This window comes from Patella vulgata, chromosome 7 (genome assembly GCF_932274485.2).
Source record: "Patella vulgata chromosome 7, xgPatVulg1.2, whole genome shotgun sequence".
NCBI classification, from domain to species: domain Eukaryota; kingdom Metazoa; phylum Mollusca; class Gastropoda; family Patellidae; genus Patella; species Patella vulgata.
In genome coordinates, this window is record NC_065885.2 from 8,155,501 (window position 1) to 8,183,280 (window position 27,780).

At 39.2% G+C, this 27,780-nt stretch overlaps 2 protein-coding genes across 2 annotated transcripts in view; one reads left to right on the plus strand and one right to left on the minus strand.

The window, feature by feature from the left end:
• Nucleotides 1-1,988: 1,988 nt before the first annotated feature.
• LOC126828846 (uncharacterized) lies at nt 1,989-18,146 on the plus strand. Its single transcript, XM_050558857.2, has 14 exons — nt 1,989-2,185; nt 3,073-4,661; nt 5,444-5,566; nt 5,723-7,197; nt 7,738-7,886; nt 8,610-8,740; nt 9,116-9,436; nt 10,531-11,336; nt 11,841-12,043; nt 12,938-13,127; nt 14,136-14,285; nt 15,038-15,170; nt 16,116-16,271; nt 16,654-18,146. The coding sequence occupies exons 2-14, from the start codon at nt 3,077-3,079 to the stop codon at nt 17,085-17,087; spliced, it is 5,856 nt and encodes a 1,951-aa protein (XP_050414814.1). The 5' UTR covers nt 1,989-2,185; nt 3,073-3,076; the 3' UTR covers nt 17,088-18,146.
• The window catches only part of LOC126828844 (uncharacterized), a 31,794-nt gene continuing 22,047 nt past the window's right edge, over nt 18,034-27,780 (minus strand). The window contains exon 7 of the mRNA XM_050558856.1: nt 18,034-27,674. Coding sequence (XP_050414813.1) covers nt 22,921-27,674 — 4,754 coding nt within the window. The 3' untranslated portion in view covers nt 18,034-22,920. The remainder of the gene's footprint in view (nt 27,675-27,780) is intronic.

The following is a 27,780-nucleotide window of genomic DNA, read 5'->3' on the forward strand; positions in this document are numbered from 1 at the left end:
ACGAAAAACCGAAGTCCCGTGTACACACTGGCGTGCACGTAAAAGATCCCCTGGCAGTTAAATTCGATATATGAGTAGGCCGTAGCGCCGCTGTCCGGGCAAAATTTCCCTCATAGCACACTGTATGGTGTATGCCCGTCTTCATTATCCCAGTTCGGAGCAGAACAGTAGGATGTTAAACCCTATTTAATTTCATTTCATTTCTGTAAAGATTTAGTATCCATGGTGATCAGTGGATCCTTGACAGTTAGAATTCTATAAAATGTAGCCGGAAACGCCGCTGTCCGGGCAAAATGTCCTTGATAGCACACTGTGTGGTGTATGCCTGTCTGCACTAGCCCGGTCGGTGCAGAAAAGTAGAACGTTAAACCCCATTTTATTTGATTAACTTTGCACAATACTAGGTCAAATCACCACTAGCGTTCTCTACTCTTCACGTGGACAGTTAGTTTGAAACCGCAACCTTAACGAATGTCGCTGGAAACAGCGGAGTTGCCCTAGACGATGCAGAACTTATTCATCAATCTAGGTGATTTTAAAAGACGAGCAAAAATTCACCGGTGTTCTGTTCGTACTCCACACCCCTCCCTCATCTTCGCACCGGCTTCAATACATGTATATAAATATAAATAATCTGGGTGATCCATGCTATCATAAGGGCGAGAATTCTCGGTTGTGAATATAACCGCTGTAGAAGTGGAATGATCGGCGCGGTATTCTGGGCACACGAATTCAACAAAATAAATCAATTGTCATAAATATATGTATATGCGTACAGTAAAACAAAAATACAAAACAAACATACAGTAGTATATGGTCAAAGAGTATTTTGATTTACTATTTAAAGGAGGCAAAGAGGGGATGGCTGAATGGTTAGCACGTGCGCACTGTACCATAAAGTCTGTCATTGAGCCACCTGGCGTGGTTTCGATTCCCCGGTTGTACGTGACAAGGAGTAAGGTCGCCTGTCCAACCTCGTGGGTTTTCTCCGGGTCCTCCGGTTTCCTCCCACTGCTAAAGACCCCTACGCGCAAGCGAATTATTGAAATAAAAAATTAAAGCATATGTTAGTCCCGAAATGACCTGGTTTGTGTCGAGTGGACGTTAAACCCCATTTCTCTCTCTCTCTCTCTCTCTCTCTCTCTCTCTCTTTAAAGGAGGCAAGCCGCTAACTCAATATCGTTCACAGTCTTCGACATTGCAAACACGACTTATTGGTCAATTTATATCAACATTGGTGTTGTTATCTTACCGTGAAAAGATGGACTTCTAATATCCAATATTTAAGACAAAATGAAAATGTTAAAATTGGCACACGGCTTTGGGGTGCCATTTGTAATGAAGTGACTTGGTGAAGAAGGCTAAACATATCCCACAGGAGAATGCTGCCGGTGTAGACGGAATAACCAGACGACACAGACTGCCATTCAATTTGGACTCTTCGCGTAGTTCGCCGAACATAACTGATTATAAATTACAGTAAAAACAGAAACGATTGAATGTAAATCAGTTTATATACTTTTATACTACATTATTGTATGCGTTATGACGTCAGACATTTGATTAACCAATCAGCATTGATGTTACTAGTGGATTACCCACAGTTCCGGGCAAAAAAGGTCAAACACTCGATTCGACAGACCATTTGATTGGCTGACCCGTTCATTTCAAGAAGAACACGAGTTAAATAATAAGTCTTCCAGATCCAAGTGTAGTAAAGACAAGTAAAACGAAATTTTGAACCATAAAAACGAAACGACCTATTTATGTCCATTTTGGAATTGCCAAAGAATAGAAAATTAGCTCCTTTAAACGACATTTAGTACTCAAACACATTCAATTAAACACACGTAGCTTCGATTGGTTTCCATAGAACACGTGTGTTTAATTTAGCGTTTTAAATGTTACACATTTGCTTCCATAGTTTACTTTTCTCAGAATAAACTTTCTAAATATAGATCTATGTGATTTCTATTACGAGCTTTTACGCAACGATTACGCCAGTAATTACCCAGAAACTCTTACAGTCAACAATTCAGTTCCTGTGTATAGCTTTTCTGGTCGAGGAGACTAAACATCACTGGTCATCTCGGAAGAGTTTGTGGGTTCGTGATTTAGTATAGTCATGGTACAGTAACACGAAGAATACCGGTGTATGGAAGCCATGTAAAGATAAATCGAAAATGTAAGTAAAGTTTTGATAGGCCCAATTTGTCGTCTGGTGTGTGTCAAAGCATTGGACAAAGGGGAGCCATTTCCCTGGAATTATGCTGTTGAAATGTATAAATTAAATAGGGTTGGACGCCCTACTGTTCTGTCCAACCTCGTGGGTTTTCTCCGGGTCCTCCGGTTTCCTCCCACTGCTAAAGACCCCTACGCGCAAGCGAATTATTGAAATAAAATTAAACCATATGTTAGTCCCGAAATGACCCAGTTTGTGTCGAGTGGACGTTAAACCCCATCTCTCTCTCTCTCTCTCTCTCTCTCTCTCACTCTCTCTCTCTCTCTCTCTCTCTCCTACTGTTCTACTCCGACTGGGGTAGACTAATGAAGACAGGCAGAAGCCATACAGTGTGTTATGAGGGAAATAGTGCTCGGACAGCGGTGCTACGGCCTATTCACATCGAATTCCAACTGCCAATGGATCTTTTAAGTGCGCGACAAATTGTACACGGGTTTTTGTCCCATCCGAACGACTATACACTGACAAAGGGAGAACCACGGCGGAGAATCTCGCTGACCGTTCTCGGCGGATGGATTGACGGGATCTCCAGGTAAGCGAGCCAATGCCTTACTCATGTAGCTACCGTGGCTCCCGCATGTGAATGATTGTGTGTGTGAGAGAGAGAGAGAGAGAGAGAGAGAGAGAGATGGGATTTACAGTCCACTCGACACCAACTAGGTCATTTCGGGACTAACATATTTTCAGCCGTGCCGCCAAACATCTAAATAAAACATTCTAGGCGATTCTACATTTGTCTATGATCACTCAAATGTGCGCTCAGGTATGAAACAAATTTGAGATTGTCTGGGCGGAACGTTAGGCCTACAGATTTCTTTTTTTTCTTCCAGAAAGATGAAGAATACTGAATGGATTCCAGTGACCAGGTTCCTTGAACAAGGATCATATGTGTTGGAAGCGACGAAAACAGATGACGATTTATTGAAATCAACTTTAATTTACCACAGACAAACAGCTGGTAAAATAAACAATCCTAGAAAATCCACTGATATCCAGAATTTATCAGAAATCTCAAAAACAGAGGAAGCTCACCAAAGTAGGCCTATATCGGAACATCCAATGCACGGAAGAGAGATAAATCTATCCAGTGATGCACCAGAAATTCCCAAGGTTGATATTCCCGATGACCTAAAAAATAAAAGTCCACCCAGACAGATGGGTGCATTGGCAACAAGTGATTTTGTAGTTAGAGTTAAAATTAAGCAGACGCGAGTTCGGCCATCTTGTCACGGGTTCAGAACGTTTCCCGCGTCTTGTTTTATGTTGATTCGGTTTGATAAAAGGTGTCCCAGTGATTTGATTCATCAGCTGCTAAACAAAGGATTAATTATAAAGGAAAATGGACAAGAAAATCATTTTGCTTTTTTTGGATACACAAGGAACCAGATTTACAGCAGCGAGAAGGAGTGTTATCTGTATAACCAATCACAGCTCGGTAGCCATGACGACGTTATTCAAACATTCGGTGATTTAGGGCAAATTGAAAGTATTTCCAAACGGAGCTTGCGTATTGGTTTGTTATTCTCGAATGTCGTCTGTCAGATCGAAATCCAAGAGAACCAAATTAAAATCGTTGATGATGTAGAACGAAATAATTTTATTTTTACCGAGGGTTGTGGCTGTGTTTCAGAATCGTTAGCACTGAGACTTTTCCACTCCCTTGGCAAAAACCAGCAGATTTATAAACACCAGAAACCCGAATGTCCGTCTGTGTTCCAAATTCGTTTAAAGGGTTTTAAAGGGACAGTTGTTGTTGATAAATCTCTGGCCCCTGATATGCTCAATATTAGAAAATCGATGGTCAAATTTGAATTTAATCCGAAAGCTATTCTCCTTGGTTTCGTATCACATGGAATATCCTGGCCGTACAACTACGGGCACCTGAATCAACAGTATATTAACATTTTATCGGACCTAGGAATCCAGCGTCACGTTTTCCTGGAAAAACAGGAGCAATATTATGCAGAAATCCAAAGGGATTTTAATCTAGAGCCCTATCTGGCCTTGAAGTATTTGGCGATGATGAAAAGACCGGAATTAATCGAGGACTTCGTTGTTAATGGAAAACTAAGTGATCAAGCAATTTCAGTTTTGACGAAGCTGCGTAAAAGAGCCTTCATGTTGGAGAAGTCATCTGGTACAGAGGAAGGAATCAACTATAAATACAGCAAAGCGGGGAAGTTAAATTTTCCGATAGAGAATTCCCGTAACGTGTTCGGAGTTTGTGATATCTCGGGGACGCTAAAACCTGGGACGTGTTTCTTCCAGCCAACTGTTCTAGGAACAGCCAAGATTATAACTGGTCGGGTGATTGTTGTCAAGTCTCCATGTTATCACTCTGGTGATTTAAGAAAGCTGAATTGTGTTGATAACCAGAAATTACGACATTTGGTGGATTGTGTCGTTTTTCCAACTCAAGGTAAATAATATTTTGGAGGGTCAATAACTCCGGTTTCTCAATGAAATACAAGTCGTGGCTTGCAGTAGCTTTGGTATCAAACTCAAACACAAGCCATGGCTTGCAGTAGCTTTGGTATCAAACTCAAATACAAGCCATGGCTTGTAATAGCTTTGGTATCAAACTCAAATACAAGTCATGGCTTGTAGTAGCTTTGGTATCAAACTCAACTACAAGTCATGGCTTGTAGTAGCTTTGGTATCAAACTCAAATACAAGTCATGGCTTGCAGTGGCTATGGTATTAAACTCAAATACAAGTCATGGCTTGTAGTAGCTTTGGTATTATAAAGCGTGTGTGCGGGAGTTCATCTATAAAGTTTAAGAGTTATTGTTCAAATATGTGTTGGGGAGAGGAGGGGGAGGGGGCATAAATTACTGTAATTTCTATATCGGGTTTTTAGTTCATTGTCTTGTCAGGCAGAGGGGGTTCATTGCTTATAGCCGTCTCACCAACCAACCACTTGTGGTTTATGTCCCACATTTGAACCAAAATTGATCACTATAACCCGCATTTTCTATCCACAACCTAGATCAGTCCATTTGATTTCGCGGTGCTTTCACGACTTAGTGCCCGTGAGTTCTGTGTGATCCGCTCATAGTCTTTTAGGACCCGAGTTGATAATGATTTGTGTTGTGGGTCTCCGGTAGTTATTATTGCGATTAATTTGTTTTTTGTGCCGAAGAACCAACTTTGTTGCAAGATCCAATACCATTTTATTACCGTTCTGTATTTTATCTTCAGGAGAGCGACCAGTATCAGATGAGATAGCAGGAAGTGATTTAGATGGTGATAAGTATTTTATATGTTGGGATAAGGACCTTATACCAGAACGAACACAGCAGCCAATCTCTAACGTAACACCACGTGAGTATTAAAGATATTTGTCAAACAGTCACTCTTAGAAATAATACAGTCAAGAAGAAACAGATTTGAACAACAAGCTCTCCCAGAATCTGTTGTACGTTATCATAGACTTACTTCAAACTCGTATTTTTCATTTCCGTGATATTTTATTTTTAGATTCTTCAAAGTCGACACCAAAACAACTAGAATCACCAAAACCAGTTGGGCAGACCGACATGATCAAATTCTTCTCGGAGTTTGATAATTCTAAGATCGGAAAATTCGACAAAGATTTTAATGATTTGGAATTTGATTCTCCTGAAGCCAGATTGATGGCAAGTACACACGGAGAGATGATTGACTCAGCTAAAACGGGCAGCACTAGTTCATCAGTACATTCTAAGACGAATCAAGTTGGAAATCAATCGAACAGTGTGATCGATCAGTTGATGGAGAATGCCAAGAGAAACATCGAGATGTTTTACAGCAACGAACATGAGATAACCAAATCTGACACCCAAAATGATCATCATTCTCTGTTAACAGAGAAAGAGATGGACCGTTTCCTGTCCAACCCGAATCTTGCAATGAGCGACTTCGATTTGTACCGGATTATTTACAAATGGTGCATTTATCGGGAACGACAAGAAGATTTACAAACCTGGTGTGAACGGTTTGTTGATTTTACAAGATTTACGGAGCATCAGCGATGGTTGGCTGAAGTAGATTGTCCTGGAGACATACTGGACAGGAACATAATTTATAATGGATTGTCAAAATCAGAAGTGCTGAGTCCAGCACACAGAGCAAAGATCCAAAACTTTCACCGGGTGAGCTGGTGTAAGATGGCGGAGATGCGACAGGATGATTTCAACTGGAAATTTCTTGTGGATGAATTGACCTCGGATCGTTTAATACTGATTGCGTTCCCTATTCAACGGGGAGATGGTGGTGTTTGGAAAGTGTCCATGCTTTTTCCCGGATACTTGCGAAAACACACGTCCACGCATTCTCCCATGTCAGCATTCATATCTCTAAGAGATGGCGGAGACGAGAAGGACATTTGTTCTGATTACGAGGTCATTCTGCACCCAGATCGATTGCAGATGTACCCCAGAGGAACTAATAAACAGAGCACCTTCATCAACCTGATGATGCTGGATACTAATGAAACTGTCGTCAGCATCGCCCTACAGAGGTTCTCTCGACCATTGTTTGAAAAACACAGAGATTCCAAAATACAGAAAGATGTGATTGGGAAATGTGAATTGTTCTGTGGTGTGATGGATATTCGTGATGGACCGGTGCTGTATGTTCGGGATATAGGTAGATCTGAGAGAGCTATTAACAAATCGGACGCTACAGAAAGCTTTAACGAAAGTCACAAAGCTTCTTTGAACAAACGAACTGGTATAACAAATACTAATGAAAAGCCGGGTCACAGGAGCAACGCTACTAAACTAGCTCCTGGAGATCCTGGAGCTTCCTTTAGCACACAACATGCACAAGAAAAAGGTTTTGATTATGTTGAGAGACTTTGTAAAGATATCGATAAGGAGATGGACAAGTCCGGAGAAACAGAAAAGGCTGTAAAACACACGAGTAGTAAAATTGGTCAGTTGATTTCACTGATGGGAGAATCAGAGCTACAGGTAAGATGATTATCTGGTTCAAGGATAACGTTCTCGTGGTTCACAAATATACGTTGTACTTTTTATCGGTAAACGGCTTAATGGACACAAAGGGGTGCTCCATCAGAATCAGTACAGAACTAATGACATGTGGAAACCACGGCGAACTCCCTCGGTTAAATGGGGATCAAACCTGGGACCTCACCTTACACACTGAGCCATCGTTGCTCCTCTGAATGGTGGTACTGATACTAAAGTCAAGACTCTCGACATCTATTTTGTTGTTGAGAAAATCAAGTTCATGCGACTATGGTATTAGAAAAGATTCCAAGCCCTAGCCCTTAGCCTTCTCCCCAAATTCTTAAACCTAATCCACAATTCTCGGCAACAATCACGTGCCCTAACCCTGTTTACATCTCGTGACCTTAGAGTAATCTGCAGGTGTGCATGTGAAATAGATCTAGCTATGTTATATACAACTGGATGAGTTCCATTGCCAATGTAATGAATATGATCATGATTGAGTCTGTTTTGTTCTGAGGCGATCATTTTATATTTCAGCTATCACAGCACATAGCGAAAAGACTACAACACTATCTATGGAAGTATCAAAACTTGAGGTTGCGTCCTGATGATTTTTATAAAGTCTTTATTATACTAGTCTCTTCAACAACCAGAACTAAAGGGGGGATGTACCGCAAAGTTTCAAGGTATTATACGTAGATATGTATCGCGAGATTTAAAACTACATGTAATTATTAACATTTGTCTTTTTCTTGGGAGCTGCACGATTTTCTGGAGCTACCGTGGCTCAGTGACAACGTACAGTCCTTCGGATGAGACGAAAAACCGAGGTCTCGTGTGTGCACTGGCTTTCCGGGCACACTTTCTCGGCACAATTTCCTCACAGCACACAGTATGGCGTGTGCCCGTCTTCATTAGCCCAATCGGAGCAGTGGGACGTTAATTCTTTAAAAATCTGTTAAATGAATTTTGGTGACAAAAAGAATATTGAATGATGTCATTTATTTTATACTTTAATTTAAAGATACATTAATTAAGAGTTTAATAAAGAGTTGGTCATTCTTGCTATAATCATTCAGAAATAGATGATATAAAAAGAGAATATTGAAAATTCCATTCAAATTGCTTTATTCTGAGCCAAGTTATCACGGTTTGTAGATTTGACAAGATGTGTGCATTGTGGTAACCAGAGCACTGATATATTCAAGACTTAGCCTCACTTTTCCATTTTTAAATGGCGAACCTTTCTAATCTAGTTAAAATCTCGAGTGTCCGATGCCATCAAGTGTTGATTATGGTCTTGTCATGTTAATAAATGTCTAATTAATAGTTTATATAACATTCCAGGCCTAAAGAAAGACCTACAATAGGCAGATTTAGCTCTTGCATAATGTATGTTTAAAATTCAGGTATTTAGAAGAAATTGACTCAAAGGGAATTTATCTCAGTTTGCAGAATTATTTGGATTTCTTGGATTACGTCATTTATCTGGAGAATTGTAATCCTGACGTCATAAATCTCCTTAAAGAAATTGAAATAGGTAATTATTCATATTTTATGAACTATTTTTAGCATTCTCTTTATCATTTTTAATTCTGATTTCTGTTTACGGCAGTCTCATAGTTTCCAATTATCAATGTCTTTGGATGTTATATAGGACGAAGCATGTCTTCGTGCATTTCTTAAATGTTCCCGCGTTTTGAGTGCTGGGTTAGTGTTTGAACCCAAAACAGAAATATTTTAGACAGTTTGGCGGTGACGCAATACCTTAAAGCGTTAGGGATGGGAGTGGGGGTATTGATAGCTAAAACATTTTAGATGATTCAACTTTGTTTTTGAGGCAAAAGGCTGACTGATGAACCAAAGAAACGGACAGGAACGTACCTGCATTTTATTCTTTTTGTATATTCTATAGGATTGTTTCCAATAGCAACAAATGAATTCTACTCCCTTCACGCTAAACTTTACTTTTTAAAATGGACAAGTCGATTGACTGTTGAAGCTGTAAGGGACGCCAACAGATGTGAAATGATGGCTTGTATGAGGATAAGCAATAAACATATTTTAACTGCCGAGGCGTCGTACGCCGGAGTAGGCCTTCTGAATCTGAATACAGCTCACAAGAAAGATACTTCACCAGAGTTTCTTGTTGGTTCTGGAGTGGTTTTGACACAAGTACCCAAGCCGTGTCAGACAATTTATAACCGATTTTATGGAGAGGTCGTCCAGTGCTCACGTAAATATACAATTTTTATATCATTCGGGTGTGACGGAGAGAGAGAGAGGGAGAGAGAGAGGGGAGAGAGAGAGAGAGAGAGAGAGAGGTGGGGACTAACATAGGGTTCAATCAACTTTGTTTCAATAATTTGCTTGCTTGCGCGTAGTGGTCTTTAGCAGTGGGAGAAAACTGGAAGACCCGGAGTAAACCCACGAGGTTGGACAGGCGATCCTACTCTTTGTTACGTCTAGATGTTTGGGAGGGACGGAAAAACGCCCCCCCCCCCCCTGTATACCATTGGTAGAATGTAGAAGTTAGTTTGGAATCGAAAAAAGAGAATGCTGTAGCGCTCCTGACAGAGCAAAATATTCCCCATAGCACACTGCATGGCTTACGCCCAGCTTCACTATACCTGTCAGTGCAATAATAAAACACAATTTATATGGAAAACAATCACTGAGTTTATTTCACACTACGTTTCAACAAGTTCCGCTTGTCGTTCTCAAGTAAATAATGACAGTGTTTCGGTGCAGAAACGTATAACGTTAAACCACACTCTCGAATATAGGGTAAAAAGTCCAAAATTATATGAAATATCTTCATTGTAATGGTTTGCCAAAGAGACTCCCTAACTATAGGTCACAGTTCGGCTAAGACAGTTCCTCGGGATTTTTTTCTCTAACCTGATTTCCTATGTCCAGTTGTGTAGGACAGAGTAATGCTAGGTTGCCACTGACACGATTCGCGCTACGATTGGAATCGTGGTTTTATTCGTGGAGTAATCGTGTTGGTCCAATCAGGTCGTATCATACCTTGAGATGTGTCTTAGCAATCGGGATGATCGTGTCGAAACGTATCCGAACGTACCTGCACGTACCAGGTCGTGGAATCAATGGGGGCATTTCTATCGTAATGCATCGCACGGCAGTGGGAACCTAGCATTACGAAACACCGAGGCCTCGTGTTCACGTTGGCGGGTACGTATGAGTAGCCGAAACACTTCCCTCATAGCAGACTGCATGGCGTGTGCCTAGTTTCATTAACCCGGTAAATGCAACATGGCTTAGCCTACTAAATTTTAATTTTGTTAATTTGTATTTTTCCGGATTTAGCAAAATGTTTGACGGTGAGGGTTGATAAAACGACGGATGCTAGGAAGAATGTAGAAACAGTAGAACTGACCGAACTGTCCGGACAGATCCTACAGATTGAAGACTTCCCTAATTTATCCTGGTACAGAAAACAAGTAGAAGCTTTGAAAATAGTCTGTTGTCATGATTCTGTTTATCAAAATATTAAGACTTCGGGGTTTCCTCCCCTTGCTTCACCTCGGCTTCCAGATTTATGTCCAATAGCACCCGGGATTTTCCCCATTAAACCGGACTCTGGCGATGATGGGTTGGATGCCCAGGATGCTACATCTTGTCATGTTAGTGGCATAAATTCTATATTGCATAATCAGCAAATCGGACCGGTGCCTTCTCAGGGACGTCATGATGTAAGTTTCAAGAGCAATGGTCGTCACGTCAAGGATGTCCACAAGGAAATTGACCAGAAGAATCTTGATGACTCACAAAGAGCAACTGTTGCAGATGCACTAACTCGTCAAGTATCCATCATCAATGGAGCTCCAGGTACCGGTAAAACGCGGACATTAGTTGAAATAGTTTATCTTTTGATGCATCAGGATCCTAAAGAAAGAGTTTTGGTATGTTTCAAGGCAAATTCCGGTATAAGACATTGCAGCCGTTTGTTGTGTACACGCGGGGTTGGGGAGTCTGATATGGTTTGGGTTTCAAGGGATGTCGTGGGTACTGCAGAAGAAGACAAGTTGTTGTTACAGAATCGTTGCCGGAGTAAATCGCCCAAAAATATCGACATAAAAACAACTCATAAAGATTTTCTTGGTCAATCTAAGGTAAGCGAATTCCGTTGCCTAAGGTCCTATTATTGCCCTTTTAACAACTATCCACAAATTTTAAGATGTTGTACTACTTTAAAGATACTTTCCCAGAAAAGTATTTATCGCGTGGTTCTTTCCAATAAAAGTATGTCAAATTTGGACACTCCCACAATGAAGCTAAGTTGACAGACATTGCGTCTAACAACGGCTTACATATAGCTATAGGTATCCCCGGCGAATACAAAGTTTTGAGAGGGCATTGAAGCAAATTTTTGATAGATTGGTTACTTTGAATATGTTTTTAGTCCAAATATATCATCAAATCACAAAGTTTGTACGCGGGAATGTATCTCTAACATTCTCCTTGATAAAATAAATAGACTGAACACCAGAGAGTCCTTCTGATTTGAAGAGTTCGCATATCGAACAAACCTTTGTGCTTTCTGTTACGTCTGTATTACTTTCTGAGGGTGAACACAACATGCTTGATATTTTGAAATTCTATTTTTTTTTTTTGAGTTGGTATTGTGTAAATATGAAGATGTTGGTATGGATATTCTATATGAAGAGAAGTTTGATCATGTCCTGTTAGACGACATCAACCTCGTGAACGAACTGTCAGTGTTATTACCAGTACTGCATGGTTGTAGCTCTGTCTGTTTTGTTGGAGATGTTTCTGGTATCGGAGATAAACAAGGAATAACGTCAACAATCTTTAACCGGTTAGTAACATGTATACCTTATTTAGATTTGTGTTCGGGCTAGTAATCTATTCCTTACTATTGGCCTATAACATGTTTCAACATGGGATTAAACGTACTACTGGGCTAATAAACTATCCCATGCTATTGGCCTATATAAACATTTCAAATAAACTATCCCATACTATTGGCCCATATAAACATTCCAAATAAACTATCCCTTGCTATTGGCATATATAAACATTTCAAATAAACTATTCCTTGCTATTGGCCTATATAAACATTTCAAATAAACTATTCCTTGCTATTGGCCTATATCATTTTTGGAACAGTACGATGATGTTAATTTTTATAAACATTTCAAATTCATCTGATGAAAATATTGAAGGATGACGCCAGGTCAAAGAATCTTGTGAAAGGCAGGACACAATTCTATGGATTTCTACTCCTGTTTATTACTGTAATACAGTGGTTCTCAGCCCTAACCCTAACCCTTGGAACACATAAAAAAATAGCGGCACACCTGGCTAAATATATATAAAAAATATTTGAATTTTGCAAAATAAAAACATGGCAAGTCACAGACGGCATAGAGCCGTAGACTAGTCATAGACACATCGAGTGACTCAAAGTAAATAAAGAAAAAAACAGCTATGAACTTATCAGTAGACACCAGTGAATACTTTGTTGGGATGCACGTGGGTTTTTTTTCTTTTTCTTAGTGTGCCTTTCAAAATTTCGTGGCACACTTAGAAAGATCTTGCGGCTCAACTTCCGCGGTTCACTGGTTGAGAATCACTGCTGTAATAAGAAGCCTGGTCGAAGAAATATTGTCCAGTAATAAACAGTAGTTGTAATCCGTAGAATTGAAGCCAGTGAATTACCAATTTGAACCATATATTTCATTTTATCTAGGTTTCAAGAGGAGGGAAGATGTTTTAAAAACTTGACATTTCAACACAGAATTCCACTGGAAATCTGGGAGTTTGTTGGCAAGACATTTTATCCTGGCGTCAGCTGTTTATCACATGACAGAACTAGACCACGTGGTTTTCCTGTTTGTCGCGTTAATAATCAGAATCGTCTTATTTTTATCAACGTCCAGGTAAATTATGTTAAAGTCACAGGAAGTGAGATATATATCAAAAGTCAGATATTTTTATGTTCTTAAACACATCGAGTATGAGGGGGGGGGGGGATCACGTGGCTAAGTGGGTAAGACGCTGGCTCGCTAGCCTGGAGGTCGGGTGTTCGATACCTGCATTGGGCGAGAAAGTTCATTCAGATTTTCCGGCGTGATTTCCCCTTGTCAGTGATTCAGGATGGAGGGCTTGACAAGGACAGCTGTCTAGTCGTTCGGATGGAACGAAAAATCGAGGTCCCGTGTACACATTGGCGTGTATGTAAAAGATCCCTTGGCAGTTGGAATTCGATATAAGAGTAGGCAAAATTTCCCTCATAGCACACTGTATGGCGTATACCCGTCTTCATTAGCCCAGGTTAGGAGCAGAACAGTAGGACGTTAAACCCCATCTCATTTTATTTCATCGAGTATGAACAACATTTCATGAAATCATAATTTAGAATTGCCCCCATTTGATACTGTATTTTTCACATGTGTACAAGGGTGAACTTTGTTGCTCTTGGTGTTTAATGTCCGCCGGTGACATGTTGTATTATTTTATCTTAGCACACGCTCAGAGGTTTTTTTCCAAAGTACCCAGAGTAAACCCACCATGTTGAGAAGGTGCCCTATCTCCAAGCTACAGACGTTCACACCAGAGATTAAAACCACGACCGCGGGCCAGAGGTGACTGGCCAGCTAGAGATCGAAGCGCGACGTTCTAGACCTATTCTCTAGGCCATAGGTTGTTGTTGTTCTTAGTGTTTAACGTCCGCTTCCACTGACAAGTTGTTTCCTGTGGAAGGAAACTGGAGTACCCAGAGTAAACCCACGAGGATGAGAAGGCGACCCTATCTCCAAGCCACATAGGCTCAGACCAGGGATCGAAAGCCGGTCAGCTAGAGGTCGTAGCGCGACACTCTAGAACACTAGGTCATCCCAACAGTGAACAGTCATGTTGACATATTTCCTGATTTGCTGTGTTTTCAGGGTCGTGAAGATTGTTTAACTAATGAGAAGGAAGTGGAGAAGATATTGGATGTTTGTAGAAGTTTGATAAACTCTGGTGACATCAGTCCAGTAGATGTTGGAGTGTCGTCAATATATCAACAACAGATAGATCTAGTCCACGATAAACTGGTAATATAATTAGTTATCTGATTCATCATCCATTAACTTCCTTTTTTGGATTTCTCTGAATGTTCCTCCTGTATCACAACATCCTACTGGGATCATTTGTTTCTTCCAGCCTTCCCTGGCCAGGATCATGTGTCATCTGCCATCGTGTTACACCCACATCCAGTGGGACGAAACCGAAGAACTCGGAGAAAACCCACGAGGTTGGCCAGGCAACCCTACTCAAACAACGTCAGTTGACTCAATGACAGACCTTATGATACACCGCGCACGTGCTAACCATTCCGCCCCCCACCCCGCATCCAGCCAGAATCATCTGTCATTTTGTTCCAGCCTTCCCAGTATCCCCAAATCCATCTGACCAGGATCATCTGTCATTTTGTTCTGTACCCCCCCTCCCCCGCCGCCCAACAACCACCTGACCAGGATCATCTGTCATATTGTTCCAGCTTTCTATATTGTTTATATTCTTTTTCCCCACGAGGTGTTTTCTAGCCTCTTTGATCCATCAACCAGCTGGGCGTTGGGCGGGGGGATGACCCGCCGTATCTTCTCACGACAGCTAATTTTAACACCGTATTTTAAAGTGACGTTTTGACATACAAGAAATATTTTATGTTTTTACCCATTATTTTTAAAAAATCACTCCTTCGTATGTAAATAATTTCAATCAAATCAACCTGTCCATATCATATTCCATGTATTGAAAGTTTATAATAATTTATAATAAACAAAAACATATGAATATAACACAGGTGAAGGATCTGAAGAAATGTGGACAGGCAAACAAGGGGATGAGGTTACTGGATGTAAAATGTCTGGACGAGTTCCATGGTTGTGAGAAAGACGTTATGATATTTTCCTGTGTCAAGACAAAGGGGGAACTTGGTAATATGCGCACTATATATTAATACTTTTGCTTGTTATTCACTATTTATTGATGTACGACTCATCCCTGGGTAACTACGCTATGCAGCTTGAATAAGGATGGGTTACACCTGGGCAACTACGTTAGATACCCTTTATAAGGATGGAGTTACAACTGGGTAAATATGTTAAGTATCCGTTATGAGGATGGGATTACAACTGGGTAACTACGCTAAGTAACCTTTATAAGGATGGGGTTACAACTGGGTAAGTACGTTGGGTACCCTTTATAGAGATGGGGTTACAACTGGGTAAATATGTTAAGTATCCGTTATGAGGATGGGATTACAACTGGGTAACTACGCTAAGTAACCTTTATAAGGATGGGGTTACAACTGGGTAACTACGTTGGGTACCCTTTATAAAGATGGGGTTACTACTTGGTAACTACGTTAGGTACCCCTTATAAAGATGGGGTTAATACTGGGTAGTCACTACGTTGGGTAGTTTTTATAAGGATGGGGTTATAACTGGGTAAGTCACTAGATTATCGGAGATGAAACCGGAGATAAAAACTAAACAAGTGGTTCAGTGGGTATGGCTCTGTCTCACTAACCAGGAGTTCCATGGATCCGATCCTAGCTCACTAACGAGAAGTTCCTGGGCCCGATCCTAGTTCACTAACCAAGAGTTCCTGGGTCCGATCCTAGTTCACTAACCAGGAGTTCCTGGATCCGATCCTAGTTCCTCGGGATTTTCCAACCTGGTACAAGGCGGGGGGCATTATATCTGTCTTCATTGGCCCAGTTGGTGGTGAAATGTGGGGATCCCAGACAATAACCAATGTGGATTAAACAAATAGGTCAGTTAATACATTTATCTACCGTTAAGAAGTTCTTAGTGAACTCTCAGACCAATATTATTCGTCCAGGATGTAACTGGTATTTAATGTTTTATTGTCAACAGGGCCAGATTTTAATGAGAATATGTTAAAACATTTACTGGCGTCTTCAACTAGAGGTGTGGTTATTATTGGTTGCTATGATACGATGAATACATCTGATCTCTGGTCCAACTTCCTGACCTGGATGGAGCAGAAACATATGGTGTTAAACAAATCAGGTAAATGACTGACTTTACCTATCTGGATTCTGATCGCCACGGATAAATGGCTGACTATACCTGAAAGGACACTGTTCGCCATGGTTAACTGACTGACCATACCTGGACGGACACTGTTCGCCACAGGTCAATGACTATGTTTGGACGGACACTGTTCGCCACAGGTAAATGACTGACTATACCTGAACGAATATTGTTCGCCACAGGTAAATGACGGATTATACCTGGGCGATTATTGTTTTATTAATTTTTAAATTATTTTAAAAGAATTGGAACAACCATGTATGAAAATATCAGTACACATTTGACAGGATGTGGTTAAGAGCGTGGATTTTAGCGTTTCGATAATAGTGGATTATACTTTTGATCATTTATTTTTCAGTATCTGAACAATCCTCCCGATCCAAACGAACACAGTCTTCCGGGAAATACCATTCGAGATCGGGTCAAGCTAGGGGAATTGATAAAGATGAACAATTATATTCTAGAAGTAGTCATTCAAGAAACGGTTTTCAGCAACCAAAGGGCGCTGCGCAACAAAGGGATGCATGGAAAGGACAGGGCGGTTTTAGACCTACAACTGAAGGGACTTTTCCTTCCAGTCAATCTCATCAAAGCAAAGGACATCCCATCACCAGTACTGGATCATCGAGTAAAGACGGTACATCATCACGTACTGGATCATCGAGTAAACACATTGATCAATCACCATGGTGTAACGTGGGTAGAAATGGGCAAAGCAGAAGTCAAAGAAAAGAAGAGTCCAGTGACGATTCATGGACGGTTGTAGCCAAATCAAAATCCAAGAAAAGATAATAATGTCTGGTTTAACAACCATACGATTAGAAACTATTTACATTCTGGTTTTCATATCATAATTTATATAAATATATAATTAGTATTCTACACTCCCCTCCTCCGCTGGTTTTCTTAAGAGCACGCGCGCTGTATCATACGGTCTGTCATTGAGTCAACTGGCGTGGTTTCGAATCCCCGGTTGTACGTGACAAGAGTAGGGTCGTCTGTCCAACCTCGTGGGTTTTCTCCGGGTCCTCCCACTGCTAAAGACCCCTACGCACATGCGAATTATTGAAATAAAATTAAACCATATGTTAGTCCCGAAATGACCTAGTTTGTGTCGAGTGGACGTTAAACCCCATTTCTCTCTCTCTCTGGCTGTCTTAAGACACTGCTAGTCAAGAACGTGTTTATTTTACCAACAAAATTTGGAATCCTTAACAAATCTGCAATCTTTCTCCCCACGCCTCCCAAAAACTCTTTAAAGGCATCAAAGATTCGCCGACTGGACAAAGGAAATGAAATGGAGTTTAACGTCTTATTATTCTGCTCCGAATGGGCTAATGAAGACGGGCATTCGCCATACAGTGTGCTATGAAGGACGTATATGTCCGGAGAGCGGCGCTATGACCCACTAAATCGAATTCCAACTGCAAACGGATCTTTTACGTACATGCCAATCTATTCACGGGACATCGGTTTTACGTCCCATCCTAATGATTAGATAGCTGTCCTTGCCAGGACCCCCATCGGTCCAGTGGAGGGGGGGGGGAGCAGACTGAACAAATGGTCACCTTTCCTTCAAATTGACAGACATATAATATATATTCTCGTTTATTTTAATAACTTAGGAATAGATAAGGGTACTTTTTTAAAATGCTTAGTTGATTATTTATTAGCCCCTGCCTACCTCTCAATAGCATTAAATACTCGCTTGTGTTGGTAAAATAATTTGACAGATAAATAATATTTGGGTTTTTTTATTATTCAATAAAAAATGATGATAATTAATATTATAACATTTGACAACATTCTGTGAAAAATATAAAACATTTAAATAAATACGATTTACCTCGCCTTGAGTAGTGATGAGTAATTATAATATAATGATGTCGTAGCTTTTGGGCAATCGCAATGCTTCGGTTTTCGCCACAGTATGACTACAGAATCTGGGTGGGTTGTGCCCTTTTATTCAATTGGGTTTTTGTTGCAAGCCCATTTCTTTATTTAACGTACGGGGACAGACGTCGACTATCATGCTGAATTTAACCTAGCTCCGGATTATTTAACATTGAATATTAACGACAGCAACGGTTTTGAGCAACCAAAGAGCACTGCGCAACAAAGGGATGCATGGAAAGGGCAGGGCGGTTTTAGACCTATACAACTAAGGGGACTTTTTCTTCCAGTCAATCTCATCAACGCCAAGGACATCCCATCACACTGGATCATCGAGAGTATATCACGACTTGGATTCAATCGGAGTAAACAGGGGCCCATCAGAAGATTTTACGATAACATTGGTTTATTTAATCGTCTTCTGAGGATGTGTATGCTCAGTTCCTCATAATCTTTGTCAATACTCAACGGAATTGATCGATCTGTAGACAGATAACCCTTTTAGAGGATCCACGGAACTGATCAATTTATGGACAGGTATTCCTTTTAGGGAGTAAACTATACGGAATTGATCAACTTGTAGACGGATATCCCGTTTTAGGGAGTAAACTATATGGAATTGATCAACTAATGGACTGATATATCTATTAAAGATTAAACGGTCACGTTTTTATAGTCTTCCAGGGATTGGGACGCCATCAAATGACGATCATGACAAATGGATCTCGACATGGATAACCGAATCTTATTGCGACCACCCAGCTATATAATCGGTGTCTATACACCGTGATTTACAGCTATATAATCAGTGTCTATACACCGTGATATACAGCTATATAATCAGTGTATGTATACCGTGATATACAGCTATATAATCATTGTATATACACCGTGATATACAGCTATATAATCAGTGTCTATACACCGTTATATACAGCTATATAATCAGTGTCTATACACCGTTATATACAGCTATATAATCAGTGTCTATACACCGTGATATACAGCTATATAATCAGTGTATATACACCGTGATATACAGCTATATACTCAGTGTTTATATACCGTGATACAATCAATGAATTGAAAGAAATCATTACAGCTATAGAAAACAGTGATTCGGTGAACTGAGTAGAAATGATTACAACCACTAAACAAAATATTTCAACATCTAATATCAACTATACAGTATACTCCAATAAACCATCTTCACCAAGTAAAGGTTCTTCAACACATCCATCCACAGCTCCACTGTACGGGCAAAATTTCCCTCGAAGCTCACTGCGTGACGTATACCCGTCTTTATTGTCCCCGTGCAGAACATTGTTGAAGATGGGCGTGCGCCGTGTAGTGTGCTGTGGGGAAATTCCGACTGTTAGGGGAACTTTCGCGTGTACGTCAGAGAGTAAACGGTTGATCCTAACCGAACGACAAGACATTGTTCCTTGTCTGTCCTCCATTCTCCATTCGTGTGACGTAATACCTTCAAGTTGTGAAGATGTCTACGTGAAATAAAATAAATTAATATCAACTAGAAAATATGATGACTTCAGAATGATGGATATGTCAACAATCCTGAATTCTGTTATTTTACAATATTTTTTTAATGATGAAGGCAGTTAGACCCCGTGGTTAACAATTTTTTTATATTAATTGATATTTTATGTGTTGTTAAACAAATTACAGCGATATATTACCATCAGTTGCCATAGAAACTATAAATTCTGTGTTACTGAGGTTACTGATCTGCGATATCACCCTAGGTAGAAGCTCTTGTCTACGATATCACCTTAGGTGGAAGTGGACGTAAAACTCTGGAAACGAACGAACGAAGGGAGAAGCGGGTGTTAAGCTCTTAGAACGAACGAAAGACAACGATCGCCTAAAAATAATGGTTCAGAATGGCCAACATCATATCCTTATCAAGGAGAAAAACTTAAAAAAGGGTAACTCTAGAGAAACACAAAGTAACTTAAATAACATAAAAACATGACAATAGCATGAAAACTTTCATAATAATAAATACATACATCTAAATCTCTGATACCATTCATACATAACATAAATATTCTATAATATACTAACTACTGACATATAATCATCATCACTACAAAAACACAACTCAGACAAATACACAATGCTTTATTTAATACCACCAGGCTATTTAAAGTCTTATTTCAAAACAGTTGGAAAAGAAAGCGTTGATTTTTCGGACAGCCAATCAATCTGATTAAAACACAGATCCTATTTCGTTTCGTTTTTTATAGTTCCAAATTTCGTTTTATTTGTCTGTACTACACTAGGATCTTGGAGAGTTGTTATATAACCTGCGTTCTGGTTGACGTGAGGGATTAGTCAATGAAACCATCTGTTACGGCGACTTCTTTTCGTGCGATGCACGGAACTGTGAGTAAACCACTAGAAACGTCAACGCTGATTGATTAATCGATGTCTGACGTCATGGAGTCAATAGCCGTTCGTGCGACCTCTGACGCGACCTTTTACTACAACCGGTCAGGTCTTCATGTAGTGTAGGTCATCGAAAGTATAAAAAAAACGAAACGAAATATAGATCTGTACTTTAATTAGATTGGACAGGCAATCCGCGATAATTTACTGCATTAAGTATACGCAAACTGATAGCCGGTGAATTTAAGAATGTGTATTTGTAAATATTTTTGAGTTTCATCAGTACGAACATCGATTAAATGAAATAATTATAGATATAAATTGCATTGAAAACAAAATAAAGGCCTTAGTCTCAGTGCCATCACTCACTTGAGCTAATAATTTCATAGTGATTCTTAACATCCAATAATCTACAATTGTAAACGTTATTATCCCGTACAAACATCCAATTTTCTACAATTGTAAATATTCTTCACATATTCAATAATTTACGTAATTTGTTAGAAAACAAACAGTACATGTTTAATATAATATCAAAAATAGAAACAAATAAAAAGTTTTAACCTCTAAATTAATAAACTATAAACCAAACTATTGGTTAATACGCAACACTTTAAGCCAATCTTTAAACTGAGAACAGAACATGTGAAACACTGGTCGCAATTAATCATGAAAATAATATAGTGTTTATAATGTCAAGTTGTATTTCAAAGCTTTAAATGACACGGATCGGCATTCCATAATACCCCAACCCCTGTACTTTCAATAAGGGAAATCTTGCTGAAACGTCGCAGTGTAATAAACTCTAGTAATATTGTTATTCCATTAAAAAAAGTTTGTTTTATTTGATCGCAACAAACCAACATCAGTCTGAACAACAGTAGTCCGTAGCGTGGAAAATCGCTTTTAACATTAAACTGTGACTAAGAGAGCGAGATCATAAAATAACTGGTCTGATCCCGATTCAGGGGCAAATAACTCTGTACGGGCGGATGTTTGGAATTATTACGAGTACAGGGCTTTGGGTTGCCGTTATGATATAGGCCTACTGAGAGTTGACCACGATTGAGCAAATAATAAAAACGGCTCGCTCTTATTTAATAAGGAAACAAAATATGTCTAAAGTTCAGAATATATGTCACCTGTAAATATGGCTCGAGTTTAAAATATATGTCACCTGTTAATAGTTAAATGACTTGTCATAAATCTAGAATCTGTAATACTGTTAATCATCCTATAAACATATATATATAATAATCATCTTAAATTCTTCTATAACAAATCTTAAACATTACTTAATCTACCAATAACTTGTACTGCGTGAAAATATCTTAGGGCCTTATTTGCAAAATATCTTAACGAAGCAGCCAATTTTCTTTGATTGGCATTTAGTAATTGGGCATATTAACACAGGGTACAATTTTATGGATACACAATTACTGGGTTTAATACTAAGCGATGTCTCGACGAGAATACTCTCGTCTTTGCTTGATGACGAGAGTATTCTCGTCAGTAATTGTCTATCCATAAAATTTTACCTTGCGTTAAGCAGCCAATTGATTTTTCGAGGATTAACATTCAAATACAAATTGCAGCTATTGACCAATGAAAAAGACGAATTCTTAAAATAATTTAGTTTAAGTCTCCATGAACAAGGCCCCTGGTCGAAACAGATCTAATAATCCAGAACAAAATTAGTGAATTCCCGATTAGGATTAGCAGTTCTCTTTTGCCTAAGAGGGGGTAGTTTACCCCTACACAAATATTCTCTCATTCCGGTAAATAAATTCACACATGTCCAAGTCCAAATCTAATATGAAATTGTGATGACTAAGAAACAGGAGTCAGTATGGTTTCATATTATTAACACTTAAAGGGCTCTAATTCGTAAAACCGAATAATAATTAATCACCGATATATGATTATGAAACAATGGCGTTACGAGCCAGGGGCCTGTTTTACGAAATTTTAACTAAGTTAAAATCCAAAATTTAGTAATTTGATTGGATAATATTAGATTGATTTTAGTGCTTAGCCAATCAAAATTGAAGTATCTGCTAAAACTTTTATTTTATCTTTAGTTAATATTTCGTGAAACAGGCCCTAGAACTCAAAACGGTTAATTTGGAGAAGTGAAATGAATTTTTGGGATGAAGATCAACAAATAGAGGTTTTACATTCCTAAGATCAGGACCGAATTTTGGTTATTTTCATAATGAATAATAAATTTCACATCAATGAAATTCGAATGAATATCTACAAAAAGGGTTTTAAAATAACACGAACAGCAAGCAACCTGACAACTGATGCAGTAGCCATGTGTTTATCGGCTGACGTCAGAATCGGGTGTGACGTCAACTATTGTTGTATAGCAACTGTTACTATGGTCACCACTAGTAACTGTGGAGGGATGATTAATGTTGGCTCTATTATTTTCTTCTGTAGAAACCGTATTATCCTTACTGGTCTCTTTGCTAAAACTACCCATATTAAAAAAATTCTCTTTACACAGCACTTTCGATTCTAAATTTTCTCCAACAGGCTTCACGACTTCGCCATCCGTTTCTGTTTCAGCGTTGTAAATAACGTTGTCCGTGTCCGTTTCCGTATCAATATTATACATGGCACTTTCGTTATCTGAGTCATCACCATATATGGTTGTATCACTATCTGAGTCATTAGCATCATAATTCAATTTTTCGCGGTCAACATCAACTTTCTGTTCGGCAGTTACAGAAGCAACGTATTCTGCCGATTGATTTTTATCGCTAACAATCTCATCTAAAACGCACTTATTAGATGTCGCAATGAAATCATTTTTTATATTATCTGTTACGTCACTGTAATGAACATTACCATTGGTTTCACTGTATTTAGATTTCGTGTTGTCAATGGATACCAATTGTTTATTTGTGGTTTTAAAAATCAAAGTATCTACAAACAAGGTCTTTGATTTTTTGCGTGAAGGGGAATTGGTAGTTTTATGATTAACATCCAGGTTGTCTTTATAAGGCGACATAGATGATATTTTCACATGGTTCGGTTCGGAAGGAAGTCGCGTACCTGCTGCTATGTTAGTCAGCGAATCTCCAGCTGATGAAATATGGACGATAGCAAGATGGTCGCTTGGTGCATAGATTGTGTTCAAATTACTTTTGGAAGACAGGTTCCTTGTTTCTGCTTCAGCGATGATCCCAACATCAGTATTCTTGGGTTTATGGATACCTCTTTCCACATCCATCGTTTTAGCAGCTTCGGGTATTTCATCAATGGGCCCATTGGCTAAATCTGCTCTGTTAGACCATGCACTGGATGGTTTTGTTGGTTCCCTACCATTGATTGAAGTTGCTGTACCTTCAGGTCGATCATTGGCTGTTTTCAGAAGATGTGGTATATGTTCCACAGCACAATCAAGTTGTTCAGTCATCTGCATTGACAGACTTAAATCTGTAGAATTGTTTCCATCAACCACTATTTTACTAATATCTGTGTCCTGTTTGTTCTCATTTACCACTTCTTCGTAGACTTCATGTATAACGGTTTTGGAAACAGTATCTGCTAGATTTTTAACATCATCCTGAATAGATTCATCCAATCCTTTGGCGGTAGTTACTTCTTCAACCTTTTCTAATCCTTTAGAATTAGTTGCTTCTTCAGTGTTTTCCAATTCTTTATAGGCAGTTGCTTCTTTTTCCAATCCTTTGGAAGCTGTTGATTCTTCAATTTTACCGAATACTTTGGAAACAGTTACTTCAACGTTTTCCAATCCATTGGAGGTAGTTACTTCAACATTGTCAAATCCTTTGGGGGTAGTTGCTTCAACATTTCCGAATCCTTTGGAGGTAGTTGCTTCAACATTTTCCAATCCGTTGGCGGTTGTTGATTGTACACTGTTCCACTTCCCCTCATCTCTCTGATTATCATTTTTGTCTTTTACAGTTAATTCTAAATCCTTTGTTTGCTCATCTTTATTTGGAATTTGTTCACGTTTTGAGGTGTTTTCAAGATCTTTTACAGCATCTTTACTTGGACATCTACTTAAATGGTGAACCTGGGTGGTTTCTTTCACTAGTTCTGCTGTATGCCTCATATGCTGTGCTTCTAGAGAGCTACACAGATCGTCCTTCTCTGTATCCTGGAATGACCTTTGAATATTTGGGACTTTATCTTTGCTCTGTATTTCATTCAATCTTTTTCCAATTCCAGACTTTTCTTTGCCCTGGAGATCATCTTCTAAAGTACCAGAATCACTATCCCTTTCTAACTTCGTGTGTGGGTTACTGTTTATACATGTAGTTCCTTGATTTTCTGACGACGTTCGTGGAGTACTCTCAGACAATCCCTTGCTGTCTTTTGGTAAATCCTCAGCAAAGTCAAATTTTTTGTCCTCCTCTTCAACTAGTGGATCATCTTCCTGAGAAGACTTTTTCTTCTTTGTGTAAGTCCACGAATGGTTCTTCCTCCTGTTTTTTCTCTTCATGCCCCTCGGCCATCCACAACGTTTCTTGTTTCCCTCCATTTCTTCTGTTATTTTATCTTCCATGTTACCCAGACCTTCCAATCCTGTAATTTCTTCACGTAAAACCTTCTCCTTCTCCAACTCTTCCTTATTTATTTCGCCATTTTTCTGTCTGTCTTTTTTCACGTGGCAGAAATCTTTGTAATGATTGGCTAAACTCTTCAGATACGTAAACTTACGTGTGCAGTACTGACAATTATGTTGTAGGGTTACACTATTCGGTTGTTTGGAATCTTTGATAGACTTCGATGATCTCAATTTATCCTTTTCGCTACATTTTCTGGCGTGTCTTTCTAAGAGGAAAAGAGTTCGGAACTTCAAATTACACCCACTGCATTGATGGGTCTCTATCACGTCTGCCATTTCCCTTCTTCTGACATGATTGTCGGGTTTGTAAAGAAGCTCGTAGTTTCTTCGTTTGCGCTGCCTTGTCAGACGCCCATCACCGGCCATGGAGGATAAATCCATCTGACTGCGACGAGCTTCTCGTAACGATCGTGGTGAAAGACCAAATTTATTATCTGGTGACCTAGTCGCCTTCTGAATCACCTTTGGAGATTTTGACGGAGATTTCCCCGCTTGACGTTCTTTTATGATCTTCTTGACCTTTTCATTTTTGCGTTTTTGTTCGAGCTGTGCCTTTGCTCGTGATAAGTGATTCTTCTTCTTCCTGCCTCTTTGTTTTGCTTCTTCTTCTTTGGCCTTTAATCTCGCTTCTTTTTTCTTTTCTTTTTCCTCTTGTTTTCTTCTTTCTTTGAGCGAAATCCTTTCCACGTAGAACAATTTCTTAGGATCGCAACTGATAATATGAACATGAAGCCTACTGATATTTTTGAAACTGCTTTTACATCGCGTACATCTATACAAACTGAGACTGTGGCAGTCCTCTGGGATAGGTGTAGACGAGGCTAACATCCCTTCATTACTCGGCCATGAATAAAACAGACCGTCTATTCCATTACCTTTTTCTATCTGTAAATAACGACACTTCATGGAGGAATGCTTCGTGTATTGATGGCGTACCAGAGAATCTACTGACTCAAAATAACGTTTACACACGGAACAAACATTGATAACATCTCCCAACTTCCCGAATGCTATCTCATCGCGGAAACTCTCCCATTTTTGTCCTTCTAAAGTATTGCGAAGATCTTTTTCAAAGATGCGCGCAGGAATGGCTTGATTTGCTGCCTCTAATTGGTTGATTATTTCTTCTCTTTCCGATGAATTTACAAGATTCAAAGCTTCAAGATGAGGCACACACGTGGTTAAGTTGATGTCATCAGAATCCGAATTATCGGAATGCAAGGCACTTGATTTATTTTCACTACTTTCTAAAGAGTTTTGAGAAGCACCGTCTACTTTTGTAAGATTGGACGATTCTACACTAGATTTATTTATCACGTTTGGTTCCCCGTCGAATTTATGAAAGAATTTATTACCTTTCTCTTCATCATAGGATGGCGTCAATGAAGGCATGCTGTTATTATCGCTATCACCATCGCTATCCTGGGATTTCTCTGAAACAGACATGCACTGTAACACGGGTGGCTCATCACTACTAACATCTAATTTTAACTCTTTTAATGCTTCTGGTCTATGTCTTATACCGGAGCGTAAAAAGGAATTTTCGACAGCCGTTTCTCTTCTCAGATCATGAGCTGGAGTTACATCTTCAGGAATCATAGGTCCCTTATTGCTGGCGCTATAACCAATCACACTTTCATATGGCTGATAATGGAACGGAAAATTATAGTTTGTCCAATCAAATTTTGGAGTTTTAAAATGTGTAACAGAATTAATTGATCTATATCCATTTATCTGAATGTGTTTCTTGTAATTTCTCAGGGCCTCTGCTTTTCCATCCAGGAATGATTCTAGATTCGTACTAACGTTATCGGTCACAGTTTCATAATAAGGATCAGGCGACACTGGGGGTGCTAACATCGGTAGAACACCAATTGGATTCTTTTCTTCTGAAACTTTTTGTTTCATGTGGAGAAGGACTGAAGGAGCTGAATACCGATCGTAACGATGATTCGTCTTTCGATGTTGACCCAGTGAAAAATAACTTATAAATCGTTTTTTACACGTGAAGCATGAATACCGATATTTAGATTTGTAGCCATTAGCAGCTCGTTCATTCTCGGACACTTTCTTCTTAGACACTGGTGACGTTAAAAATTTGAAGATTTTCTTTGGAGATGCGGAGAGGCTGTTTTTAATGGAGGGTTGAACAAGTTTTTTATCAGGTATAAATGCTCGATAATCTTTTTCAGAGATAACCTTTACCTTATCTTTTCGTGAACGTTGGCCGATATTTTGTTGATTGGCTTTCTTCGTTTTGGCCTGGGTTTTGTTTTCTTCCTTTTCTTTCAGCAGCCATTCCTCTTTATGGGTGTTCTTCAGATGAATTCTCATGTCTCCGACGTTAGCAAATTTATCGGAACAGTGTCGACAGCTGACATTCTGACCAAAATGATATCTTACGTGTTGTTTCATCTTCGTCTCGTTCATAAAAGCTTTACCACACACATAGCAAGGAAAGGCTTTGTTTTCTGAAAATAGACAGATTCAAAATTAAATCAATTATTGGCAAGTCAAGGATGGACTTTAAGAAGTAAAAACAAATTTCGACAGGAAAGATTAAGTTTAGCATTCACT

What these genes read in the sequence shown, in the direction of transcription:
- LOC126828846 (XM_050558857.2), top strand. Translation starts at nt 3,077, where the DNA reads ATGAAGAATACTGAATGGATTCCAGTGACCAGGTTCCTTGAACAAGGA. An exon ending in AGAGGTCGTCCAGTGCTCAC is followed by an intron (nt 9,437 to 10,530) that starts GTAAATATACAA and finishes TTCCGGATTTAG; the next exon opens with CAAAATGTTTGACGGTGAGG. An exon ending in TATGGTGTTAAACAAATCAG is followed by an intron (nt 16,272 to 16,653) that starts GTAAATGACTGA and finishes TTTATTTTTCAG; the next exon opens with TATCTGAACAATCCTCCCGA.